The sequence below is a fragment of the Triticum aestivum genome, chromosome 6A (assembly GCF_018294505.1).
Source record: "Triticum aestivum cultivar Chinese Spring chromosome 6A, IWGSC CS RefSeq v2.1, whole genome shotgun sequence".
Taxonomy (NCBI): Eukaryota; Viridiplantae; Streptophyta; class Magnoliopsida; order Poales; family Poaceae; genus Triticum; species Triticum aestivum.
In genome coordinates, this window is record NC_057809.1 from 380606358 (window position 1) to 380619014 (window position 12657).

General features: G+C 49.7%; 1 protein-coding gene across 1 annotated transcript; it reads right to left on the bottom strand.

The window, feature by feature from the left end:
- Positions 1-35: 35 nt before the first annotated feature.
- LOC123127588 (uncharacterized) lies at positions 36-12409 on the bottom strand. Its single transcript, XM_044547337.1, has 3 exons — positions 11531-12409; positions 8483-9459; positions 36-738 (listed from the first exon to the last, which is right to left on the bottom strand). Exons 2-3 carry the CDS (start codon positions 8841-8843, stop codon positions 263-265), a joined length of 837 nt encoding a protein of 278 aa, XP_044403272.1. The 5' UTR covers positions 8844-9459; positions 11531-12409; the 3' UTR covers positions 36-262.
- Between the last annotated feature and the right edge of the window lie 248 nt (positions 12410-12657).

The following is a 12657-nucleotide window of genomic DNA, read 5'->3' on the forward strand; positions in this document are numbered from 1 at the left end:
AATGAAGCATATAATCCAGAATCACATCGCCGATCAGAGTTCAAGTACGATAATAACGAATGATGCGTCTGCAGTCCAACAATTCAGTCAGGAACGACGACAAGAAAAACAAAATGACAAATCCAGAATCCAGGTAACTTGGGTGATCGCACCCTACGTCCCAATAACGCCACAGGAATGGCATAACAAATGTCTTGCCGGTAAACGAAAGGAAATTTGGTATGAGGTGCCGAACCTCATTTGCATTGCAAACCTCAGGTTCTCACTTCGGAGAGTCGATTGCAGCGACGGGAGGAGCATCTGATGCAAGTGTGATGCGGCCTATCGATTCGGCCTGCCCGGCGCCGGCAGGAGATCCAGCATTGCCGTCCATGTTGACAGCATCAGTTGCTGGGACGCCCACCGCAGTTGCAGCATAGGCGACAAGATAGAAGTGCATGGCATTCTGATCATCACCTGCTGGGTAGCCAGTATAGTAGGGGAGGCCATTCTGATCATAACCTGCAGGGTAGCCAGGATAGATTGTATAGTAGGGGATGGCATTCTGATCATAACTGGCAACTGGGTAGCCAGCATGTCCACTAGCTTGCACATCTTGATAGCCCGCCATGGGATTAGCGTATGCGTAAGGCATGCCATAAGCTTGAGTTGTTTGAGCAGGGAGATTGCTAAATGCACTTCCATATGCAACTTGAGCTTGTGCCGTCACAGATTGACCTGCTGCTACTAGCACCAGTCCTGCAGCAGTTTGTTTCAAGAATTAGGTACACACTCATAATAACAAGAATCATGCTGCTGAGAATAACAGATGAAAAGGGGAACTGCTCACAAGAGGCGCTCACTGAATCAATTGCCAATATTAACAATAGGCATTTCTACTAATTCATTTTTACTCATCACACATACTTCCGCAGAATTTCCCCAAGGAACTGCATTTCTTGCTAAAAGTTGGTCTATGGAATGCCATGACTACATGAGCAATAGCAGTAGCACTTAAGCATCCCATTAGGGCACAATAACAACGCACAGCACTATGTGTGACATGTGTCAAAAAAGGGACTGACATGGTGCATTCATCAGCATCTACCTCCAGAATATTAGGGGGGTTGCAAAAGTAAACCTATGCTGGACCATGTCCAAAGAAGAGAAGTATGTACCAGGACTCGTCGTTTATTAATTTCGCAAGGCCCAATGGTTTCCCTGTTGAGTTTTTATCAAGATTTGTGGGAGGTTAAAAAACAAGACTTGAAAAAGCTTTTTGACAAATTGCACAAAGTAGAGTTGGATGTTGAAAGGCTTAATCAAGGAATCATTGCATTGATTCCTTTTATGTGACTACATCTACTCCTTTCATGTTACACAGCACATGTGCTATCTGTATTGCACGTGACCCTATGAAGCATGAGCTCACCAAACATATCGGTGCAGATGCTTCATTTGTGCACTCCGTGTGCAGGATCGGGTGATTGCTCTTCAATATGTGCCTTCAGAGTTATAGTTGCTGGATTTCTTCACAAAGGCCCAGACTAGAGCACATCAGGGCTTTTACCTCTCCAAACTCTGTGTTGTTGATTCACCGTGAGTTTGAGAGGGGAGGGGGAGGGGGTGTTGTATGAGGGGTTTTCAGCATATTGTACCATGTATGTACATGTATATATAATAGCCTATGACCTCATGGAGATACAGGCTGCTATTATTTTTTAAGCGGCCAAAAGAACTGGCCCCTAGTTTCTCTCACAATTCGATTATAGCCACAGGAGGGCAGTGTTCACTCTCTGGATACAACTTGCCAAAAGAAAAAGGAAGAAGTAAGTGCCGTGCCGTTGCCGCTGCCGTGATCCAAGCCCGGATACCCCTCCTCCGATATTCTGCGCTTAAGTAGTGTTGTCCCAGTCCAGGCCCCACGAACCTGTGATTGGTGTGGCGAATCCTTGTTGGCCTGGCAATGAGGCGTCCTTCGCCTTGATTTGTCCACTTGTCTGCCAGCGTGGCCCGATCGGCTGCCATGGCAGTACCTTTGCCTTTCGCTGCCATGGCAGCTGTTTCACTGCCCGTCTCGCCCTCTCCATGTTGATCACTGACATCCCTTCCTCCTTGACTTGTGGCTTGCCCCCAAGCCGGCAGATGAGGGAAACGAGACTGTAAGGCAATGGCATCCTCCCAAGTAGTGTCCACCTCCTCATAGTCTGACCAACGTACCAGGACCTGCTCTCGTCGCCCTGAAGGTGTTTGGCGCCATCTTGTTTGCAAGATCTCCACCGGAATGAGATCAGCCTTAGGCGGCACCGGCATAGTCGAAGAAGCTGTTGTACCTGAAGACTGAGCTTGTCGTATTTGAGAGACATGAAAAACGGGGTGAACTTGCGAACCTGGTGGTAGTGCGAGCTCATAAGCGACCGGGTTGATGGCTTGCAATACTTGAAATGGTCCAATGTAATTAAACGACAGCTTGTAGTTGGCTCTGCGGTGTACATGCGGCTGGAGCTTGACGTAAACCTCATCGCCAGGTTGAAATGATTGGTTGAAATGATTGGTCAGTGCGTTTCTTATCTGCTTGCACCTTCATGATGTGGCGAGCTCGATGTGGTGCTGCTTAAGGACTTGCTGCATGGTTCTTCTTTCCTCCAGCCATTCCTTCAGAGCAGGATCTTACAAGCAGATGCAGCCTAAATGCCCCAGTGCCTCGGCTCATGGCCATACAGAGCATGGAATGGTGACATGTCTAGGGCAGAGTGGTAGCTCGAATTATACCAAAACTCAGCCAGCACCAGAAATTGACTCCAGTGATTTGGACAGGCATGGATGAAGCAGCGAAGATAGATCACCAAGCATTGATTGACACGTTCTGTGGATGATACGGTGTGCTCGTGTTCAACTCTGTCCCAATGATTTTGAACAATTCCTGCCAGAATCTGCTGGTAAACACCAGGTCTCGATCCGAGATAACTGCCTTAGGGAGACCGTGCATCTTGTAAACATTATCCAAATAAGCTGGAGCGACCTTACCTGCTGTGAAAGGATGATTCAGTGGTAGAAAATGAGCATACCATGTGAACTTGTCCAGAACGACGAGGATACAGTTGGCCCTGTTGGATCGCGGGAAGGCATCAATTAAATCCATAGTAACAACCTCCCAAGATCCTTCCGGCAATGGAATTTGGTTCTAACGGACTAGGGTATTTGACTCGCCCCGGCTTGGCTTGCTGACAGACAGCACAAGTGCGCACATACTAGCGAATAGTGTCTTTCATTTTGGGCCAGGCAAAAAGACAACGGATGCGACGATAGGTGACCGGAAATCCGGAGTGCCCACCCACGGTGTTGTCATGGAAGGCACGCAGAATACGCTGCTGTAATGCTGGCGACCCACCAAGCCATAATCTGTGGCGGAAATACAGCAAGCCGTCCGAGACAGAAAACCTCTGTTTTGCATCGGGTCGCTTGGAGTGAGCAGTTTCTTAGATTGGTCATTCTCTGCATAGCTGACACGAATGTCCTCCACCCAAGTAGGTTGGCACACTGACATGGCCATGGCTTGGTTTTAAGTGTGTAAGCGGCGAGAGAGCGCATCAGCGACGCTATTGGCAGTGCCTTGGCGATAATTGATTTTGTATCGCAGACCCAGCAACTTAGTGAAAGCTTTCTGTTGCCACACTGTGGACAGCCGTTGATCATCGAGATGGATGAGACTATGTTGATCCGTACGAATCGGGAACTTGTCATGATGGAGATAGGGGCGCCATTGCTCTACGGCCATCAGTATAGCCAGACACTCTTTCTCGTAAGTGGAGAGACCCCGCTTTGGCCCCAAATGGGATGCCCCCCTTGTTGTAGCACAGTGCCCACTCCATAGTCACAAGCATCGGTGTCAGTCACAAATTGTTTGGAGAAATCCGGCAGTTGCAAGACAGATGCTGAAATGAGACCTTGTTGTAACAGAGTGAAAGCTTTCTGCGTGTCCTCCATCCAAACAAAAGGTTGGTGTTTCTTCAGCAAATTGAACAGTGGCCTTGCGATGATACCGAAGTGCTTGACAAATTTCCGGTGATATCCCGCAAGACCTAAGAAGCTGCACACCTCTTTGGCAGATGTTGGCACCGGCCAGTTTCTGATCGAATCAATTTTACTTGGATCAGTCGACACCCCATCAGCATTGATCACATGCCCTAAATAAGCAATTTGCCATTGACCAAAAGAGCATTTCGACTGTTTCACTTGCCAGCCATCTTTGCGTAGGAGCTATAACACTTGCTTGAGGTGAGATACATGATCCAACAGTGTCTTGCTGAAGACCAAAGTGTCATCGAAAACGACCAGCACACAAACACGCAGCAATGGATGCAATGTGGTTGTCATGGCTCCATTAAAAGTGGCCAATTCGCCTGCTAGTCCAAAGGACATAACTAGGAATTCCCAATGGCCTAAATGTGTGGTGAATGTTGTCTTATATTCTTCGCCTTCAGCCATATGGATCTAATGGTACCTTGCACGCAAATCCAGCTTGGAAAACCAACGGCCACCCACCAATTTATCTAAAAGTTCATCGATAATCGGCACCAGGTATTTGCTGACGATAATCATAGCATTCAGGTGCCTGTAGTCCACGCACATGCGCCAGGTACCGTCTTTCTTCTTCACTAGCAGGGCAGGCGAGGAAAAGGGACTGGTGCTCTTCTGAATAATGCCAGCATCCAATAGTTCCTTCATTTGTCTTTCAGTTTCAGTCTTCAGTTCAGGTTTGTGGCGATACAGACGCAAGTTGACTGGTTGAACACCTTCCATCAGTGGTATATTTTTTTTTTTTTGAAATGGTCACCGGGGGGGAAAGGCTCCCCACCTGAATATATTTCAAAAGGCCATAATGCCAAGAGATTAATCCAGTTTATAAGGAAAACCGGATCGAAAACCTGAACAAGTTGACCCCGTTTATGAGGAAACCGAGTCGAAAACCGTACAAGAGAAGGTAGAACAAGAAGAGAAACAAAAAGAGAGGACGCCCCAGACAAGGCGCGCCTAGCTAGCAGACCAAGGATAACAGCATGAGAGGCACAAGTAGATGAGGGGAGTCGTCAAGGGATCACAATACCAAGACTTTGCAAGCAGCCTAACGCACCGCACCGGCGTGCGTACCGAACACCACGGCGCAACAGAGGAGCATCCACACTCAACGAGTGACAAGCACGAACCTTGACTGGGAGCTCCGCCATGAAAATTCAGGAACGATTAGCAAGTTGGGGAGGCACCTTGCGTCATCATTGAGCAAAGATGAACCGAGATAACACCAAGAGCACGAAGCTCGCCGCACCACAACGGCAGCCATGGCATGTCTTGAGCATGCATAGCAACAGGGACGACACCGAAGAACACCACCATAAACAAGCACATACCACCATCGGCCCATCCGGCCGCACCACCACCACCACCATCCCGCAGCAAGCACCACCACACGTCACCCAAGCAGACCCCAAGATGATGCCTTCAAGAAGGGTCGCGATGCCAGCTGCGCCGCCATCATCCGCACCAGGAGTACCCGGGCTAGGGGTTTCCCCTGGGATCTCATCTTCCATCTTCATCTGACCAAGCAAGGTGAGCCTTGAACGTTGGCCGTCTGGTCGCCACCCAACAACACCCCGCAAAGGGAAGAGGTGCCGTACAGGAACGAGGTGGTCCAGAGAGGATCACACCCCGCTAACCCGGCTTCGGATGGAAGAATCGGAACCACTCCAAGGAGTGGCCGAGCCAAGATGACGCCACCGTCGACCCCAGCCAGCCGCAAGACCACCATCAACAACCCCGCAGTGAGCAGCCACCAGATGAATCCACCGAGTCGACGCCTTCAAGAAGGAATGCGACGCGAAACGCGCCGCCATCGACCGTTCTGGGCGGACCAAGAACAAGGGCTTCCCCTGGTGCCTCGAAGGTGAAGTCACCATGGCAGCGATGCCTCCAAGGAGGTAAGCGGCACCCGTGGGAGTCACCATCGCTGGCTCCAGCCGGAGCATAAGCTTTCGCCCAAGTGAGCCGACCACCTTCGAGAGGCACTGGTAGACCGTGAATTGCTGCTCCCTGCACCACCACATAACAAGGGCCACTGCAGCCCGCCGCCGCACGTGCCCAGATCCGGGCCACCGCAGACCAGACCCGACGGATCCAGCCTGCCCACGCCGCCCTCCTCCGCCAGAATCGTGCCAAGCCGTAGCCGGCAGGCACGTCTATCACCTGTGCGCGCCAACAGGCAGCAGCACCAGCAGACACGCCGCAGGGGAGGTGGAGGGTGAGCACCACCATGCGCGCCTCGCAGAGGCCACCCCCGCCGGCCAGATCCAATCTGGCGCGCAGCAGCCCACCCCGACACCCGCAGCAGGGAGACGGCACCGAAACGAAGGAGGCCACCAGGAGGTAGCTGCGAGCGCATCCTCACCACCGTCCCCGACCACCACCCGCAGAACCGCCGCGCGCCGGAGTCACGCACGCCGGCCGCCGCCACACGAAGCTCCCCCAGCTTGTGAGCACGCCCCACGGGGAACGAGTGCCCGCCGCCATCAGTGGTATATGGTGGTCACAAGCATGCCAAGGTGGTAGGGTGCGTGGTTCCTCATATACATTTGTGTACTGCTCGAGAACTCTGAGAATTTCAGTGGGTATGGTGTTGTCGACAATCCCTTGGTCTGCTACAGTATTGAGGTGAACAACATAAGCCACGACCGTTGCTTGCAGGAATGCATTAGTTCCTGGGATGATATAGTGGCACATTGTTGCAGATATTGAGTGACGACATGTAATTCAACAGCACCAGTACCTATTGTGACTGATAGACGTGCTTCCCAGTCAATGTACATGGGGCTATGTTTCTTGAACCAGTCCATACCTGGTATTGCATCACAGTCCCAGAGATACGACTTTGAAATTCGTGATGAATTCTTGACCCTGACACATCCATTGGCACTGTGGAATGTAACTATTGCACAACAACAGAGCACCATCAGCTACTTTGACCTAGCAGGGACTGGTTAATGGTGAGACACCCTTCAGTTGCTCAGCCAGACGTTGGTCCACAAAGGATGATGTACTCCCCGAATCCACCAGCAAAAGAACCTCTCGGCCTTGGACCCAGGCATGCAACTGGCATGCAACTGCATAACACCAGGACCTTCTGAACCTGCCACTGCGTGCACGGATATAAAGCAGAGGTTTTCGTCTTCGGGTTCAGTTAACTGACCTGTCGATCACCAAGTACATTTGCATCTGTACTGAACAGGGCGAGCAGTTCCTCAACCACATGCGAACTGTAGGGGGACAAGTATAATCTTGACCCCATCGCTCACCGCACTTGAAACAGAGACCTCGAGCTCTACAGAATGGTCCGAGAGCTGCAATTTTGCTCTTATCAGACGCTGCTCTGGCTGCGCCAGTGCCTCTCCATCTTCAGCTGCCAGAGTAGGAGCAGTGGGTCGAGGGAATGCCACTGGCACTACCGCTGTACTGGTCAATGCGAAGCGCGACGCTGGTGGTCGGGGAACGGTGGCGTGTAGGACGGCCTCGCCATTTGCCACTTCTTGCAACAGGGCCAAGGAGCAGGCTGTGTCCAAGTCAGGCGGTCGCTAGATGAGAACCACCGCTCGAATGTCAGCACGCAGTCCCTCAATGAATCGCGTCAGGAAAAAATAAGGATGGGTCAGTTCAGAGTATGAGATCATATGATTCATCAGAGTTTCAAATCGCTCAATAAAATCTGCGACGGAATTGGTCTGACGGATAGCATAGAACTGGCGAATTAATAGCTGATGTTTATCTACAAGGCTGTGAACGACTCCAGTTGAGCCCCGCAATTTTACGCTGCACTGACTGCAACCAAATCGCGGCTGGTCCTGAGAAATTCTGGATCGCCATTGGAACCCAGTACGATTCGTGCGCCGTGAACATCTGGAAGTATTGTTCTGAGAGCGTCTTCCAGAGCTGTGGGTTCTCGCCGGACCTGGCCAAACGGGCCGGCATGGCACGGCCCATGGAGGCATGTTTAGTAAGCAGGCCGTGCCGTGCCGGCCCACGTGCTGTGCCTCTAGGCCCAGGCACAGCCTATTTACTAAACGGGCCGGCACGTTGGCCCGTTTAGCATGCTGGGCTGCACATTTTCAGCCTGTTGGGCTGATTTTTAGGGCTATTGGACTGTATTTTACGTATATATAAAAAATAAAACAAAAGGGGCCGTGCCGTGCCGGCCCGCGTGCCCAGCCTCCAAGCCCAGGCATGGCCCAAGGCGTGCCGCGTGTTGTGCCTGGCCCGTTTAGCCCGTGCCATGCCTGGCACATGGCGGGCCGTGCCGACGTGCTCACGGGCTGGCCTGATTGGCCCGGCCCGTTTGGCCAGCTATAGTTCTCGCCGGCGAAGACGGGAAACGTCATCGGCGGCGGAGTTTGGCCCAGAGCAAAAAGAACTTGAGATGATAGTGGCGACGAGATGCGGACGGAATCAGGGGTCATACCTGTGACCGGGGAAGTCGCTGGTGACTCGGGGATCACCGACGAGGATCCCCCAGGATGCAGTGGCGCGTCGTGACCTGATTGCCCTTGGATCTCGCGCGCAACCATGGGAGGGGTCGCAAGTGGCGGCGATCCGATGGATGGTGCAGTTGAAGATGATGCGGCTTGGAGAGCCGCGACCGAGAGCTCCAATTGCGTGAACCGCGCCTCCAACTCCGGCTTCCAGGTGACGAGGGAGTCAATCCGCGCCGTCTGCGTCGCCAAGGCCTGGAGGATGGCATTGTTGTCGCCGTCTTGCTTGTTGGCGCGGGCGGTGGCCTCGTCGCTCATCTTGTCGAGGTAAGCTTTGAGCGCGGGATCCATGGTGGCGATGAGGTGATCACGCACTTGCTTCTGGCGGCGGGTTTCTAGGACGGAGATCTGGGCGGTGGCGGCGTGGAAGGGTGGTAGGTGGCTAGCTGATACCACGATGTTAGGTACCCGATCTAGTTTCTCTCACAATTCGATTACAGCCACAGGAGGGCAGTGATTCACTCTCTGGATACAACTTGCCAAAAGAAAAAGGAAGACGAAAGTAAGTGCCGCGCCGTTGCCGTTACCGTGATCCAAGCCCGGATGCCCCTCCTCCGATATTCTGCGCTTAAGTAGTGTTGTCCCAGTCTGGGTCCACAAACCTGCGGTTGGTGTGGCGAATCCTTGTTGGCCTGGCGATGACGCGCCCTTCGCCTTGATTCATCCACTTGTCTGCCAACGTGGCCCGGTCGGCTGCCATGGCAGTGCCTTTGCCTTTCGCTGTCATGACAGCTGTTTCACTGCCTCTCGCCCTCTGCATGTTGGACGCTGACACACTTGTAGCAGTTCCTTCTTCACTGCATTATCAGCAAGCCTTCCAGCCTCCATTTCTCGGACCATTAGCTCGCTCTTTTGCATATCAAATGCAGCTTCAAGGCCGGCTTCAGGTCTCTGTCTTTTTTAAAAGCTGCTGACACACATGAATGATGATTAAGAGCAGCTATCACACCATGTTTCTATCAAAAACAAAGACTGCATAAACACAATAGGTATTCCACCCCAGCACAAAAAAAATTCCAACTCTCTCTGAAGAAAACATGTTTTCCAGATAGAATTCCCCAGATCAGCTCAAAGAAATAGATTCAAAATATTGATATGCCTAGCAGGCTAGCACCTAATCAAGGGCAGAGTTCGCACAGACACACTATTCTTTCCAAAGAACATGCCTGATTTTCCATACAAGGACAATTAATGAATAAAACGATAAAGTTGCTCCAAGCACAACTATGGATGCACCAATTTATTCGTACAACGAGAATTTTTGCATTTAATGTCAACAAGAATATGCGAAGGAAGAAAAAAGCACCTGATGACGCCATGGCAAAGCGGACGATGCTAAAGGCGGAAAGACTGAGGGATTTCACCAAATAGCAATGAGGAACCTGGAACTGGATTTGAAACTGGATCTAAGGGATCTGACCTGAGGTGTGGGAATTGGAGGAAGGAAGGCCGGGGAACAAGTGGCAAGGTTTTGATGTTTGGCCGTCTGATGGCTTTATTGTACTATTCAAAATTTGCGCAACCGGTTTCCTTGATCTTGGATTGGATCCGGAATTCAAGTGATAAGTAGGTAAAGGCGATAGACTTTAGAAATTTCATAAAGGAGTACAAGCATAGTAAGTTTGCTTTCTAATTTAGAAATTTGGTGAACAGATTCGACTTGAGAAAAATTATAATAGAGTAAAATCCTAGTGTGTTTGCTTCCTAATTTAGAAATTGACTAAATCAATTATAATCCCTGCCTTCAAAGCCAAAGGAATATATTGTGTTCTCGTCAGGACCATTTGAATAGAATTATGCGATATTTTGGATATAAACCCTCATCTAAGGAATCTATGTAACTCTGATAGGGCATGTCCTTACCTTTCCATACAAACATAAAGCTTGTGTAACTATGCATGAAATCCATATCGAAAGATAATAATAATGGAATATTATTTTACATACTAATGTATACCATTCTTCTTATATTGTTGCAAAAAATCAAGCATTTCCTTTCAGTTAAAGTTTAAGAAATACTTAAACATTCTTGACTCCTCGGATTTTTTAGACATGTAAGCGAGGCCAAAATGAATGCCATTACCCCATATAGTCTTCTAAGAGAATTAGTACTCTCTAGAATTGCACAGAAGTTTGTCATACAAAAATGCAAGTAACAAGAACTTAATTTGGAAATTTGGGGGAACGGTTTTCATTTTCCCATGTCAACAGTCGTGGACCCTCAGCTAGATATGCAAAAATGAACATTCCTATGCATCAGCTGCATGGCGACTAATTAGAGAGAAAACTTAGATGGCAAAAAATGGCATTCAAAGCAATATTTTTAATAACGGTGAATAAGGCTAACACTGATAGAATGAAATCGTAGAGCTTGTACCTATTGTGCACAAACAAAAAGATTTACAATATTGCTCAGTTGATACATATTTGAACGGACAGAAAGGACAGGCCCATAAACAATAACGAGTTCTGCCAAGCAAAGAACTTGCTCCTTAGGCCCCATAATTTGTACTGCTAATAAGCGATTTATAATATTTATTTATTTTGACACGTCAACGGCGGGCTTACGCTGGCCTGAACTTATATTGCCAAAACCAAAGTTATTACAGAGAGTAGAGTTACAGGGGGAACGGTTTATAGTATCTCTGCCTAGAAATTATTGGCTTTCCATAGAAGCTGCTAGAAGACCACGAACGAAGTACCAAAGCCTATTCCTTTACCAAACTTGGCTGCAGGTTCTTGAGCGTTGATGATGGACTCACCTACACCTATTGATCTTCTAGTTGTATGTTGTGATTGTAAAATGTGGTTATTTGGGAGTTAACATGGTGTTTTGTTACTAAACTTGGCAATACAGTTGGACTGTATAAACATTAAACAATGCTTGTGGAATGGCTAGAAACGGAAACAGCATTTCATGTCAATTCACCAATCATCAATGCCGAAGTAGCACGAGGCATGAGACATGTGTACTGTACCGTGGATCACCAGCTCGCCTTGCAGACGCGCCCCTTTTCTCGAGCAAGCACCGTGATCCATGGGCGCGCTCGGTACAACAGCTCACCGGTAGTAGCGGACAACGGGCACTTGGCCGATTGTCGTACGGATTCGGCATTTTGTCGAACAGCTTGAAGGCGTCGGACGTCCTGTGGTAGCGTCCCCGCGCCAGGCCTGGGTTGGAAGTCGGCGACGGCGAGCGGGTCTGGAGAGGGGCGGCAACAACGGAAATCGGTGGAAGAGGAGGAGGAGGAGGTCGGAGGGCTCAGAGATCTCGCGCCGGAGCGGGCTGCTGAGGAAATTGAGCTGGACTGGATGCCCAGCCCACCACATTTGATATTTTTTATACGTGGGGCTTCCTTTGCAGTTGATGGGCACGAGACAAGAACCGGCGCCGGGAAGCAAAATCACAAAGGAAAAATGGACCGCCGCTTCCACGCACGCAAATGAATTATGCTCCGGGCGACGAGTGTTTGTTTTTAACACACTAGATGCAAGCGCTCGTATATGCATACACCTCGACAAGGGTTAGGACGCTGGTCCATAATGAATACTTATTCACTCTGGCCAGCTATATATATGTCTATGTCATTTCAAGGCCGCTTCTATTGCACTAACAACAAGGGTTTCGTAAACTAACCTGTGGTTGGATGGTTAGAAGGACAGTGGTATCCTAACTCCACCAGGGTTTAAGTCTTTGAAGGTGCTTATAGGGATAGGATGTGTGTGTATGCGTTCATAGGGGTGAATGTATGCGCATATGTATGAGCGCTTGCGTCTGTACTGATGTTCAAAAAAAACAAGGTTTCTCTCCGGAAAAAAAAAGGTCTCATGGTGGTGGAGACTAGTGAGAAGGAGCCACCGTTCTTCCGCCGGATGTCGTCCACTGCGCACCTGGTGGACGATGACGGAGAGCTCTGCTATGCTTGTTTGAAAACGACTGAAATTCATTCAGGCATCCTCTGAAACGTACATGCCAAGTTAGATAGTCACTCGCTGATACCCCAGGGTCCGATTTGACCGGCCCCATCCTGGTCACGCTCTTGTAAAACACCACAATTGCCGCATTGTAACAGTACAACTATTTTCCATTCTTCTTTTTTAAGGG

What these genes read in the sequence shown, in the direction of transcription:
- LOC123127588 (XM_044547337.1), bottom strand. Translation starts at nt 8,843, where the DNA reads ATGGATCCCGCGCTCAAAGCTTACCTCGACAAGATGAGCGACGAGGCC. An exon ending in AGCGACTTCCCCGGTCACAG is followed by an intron (nt 739 to 8,482) that starts GTATGACCCCTG and finishes AAACTGCTGCAG; the next exon opens with GACTGGTGCTAGTAGCAGCA.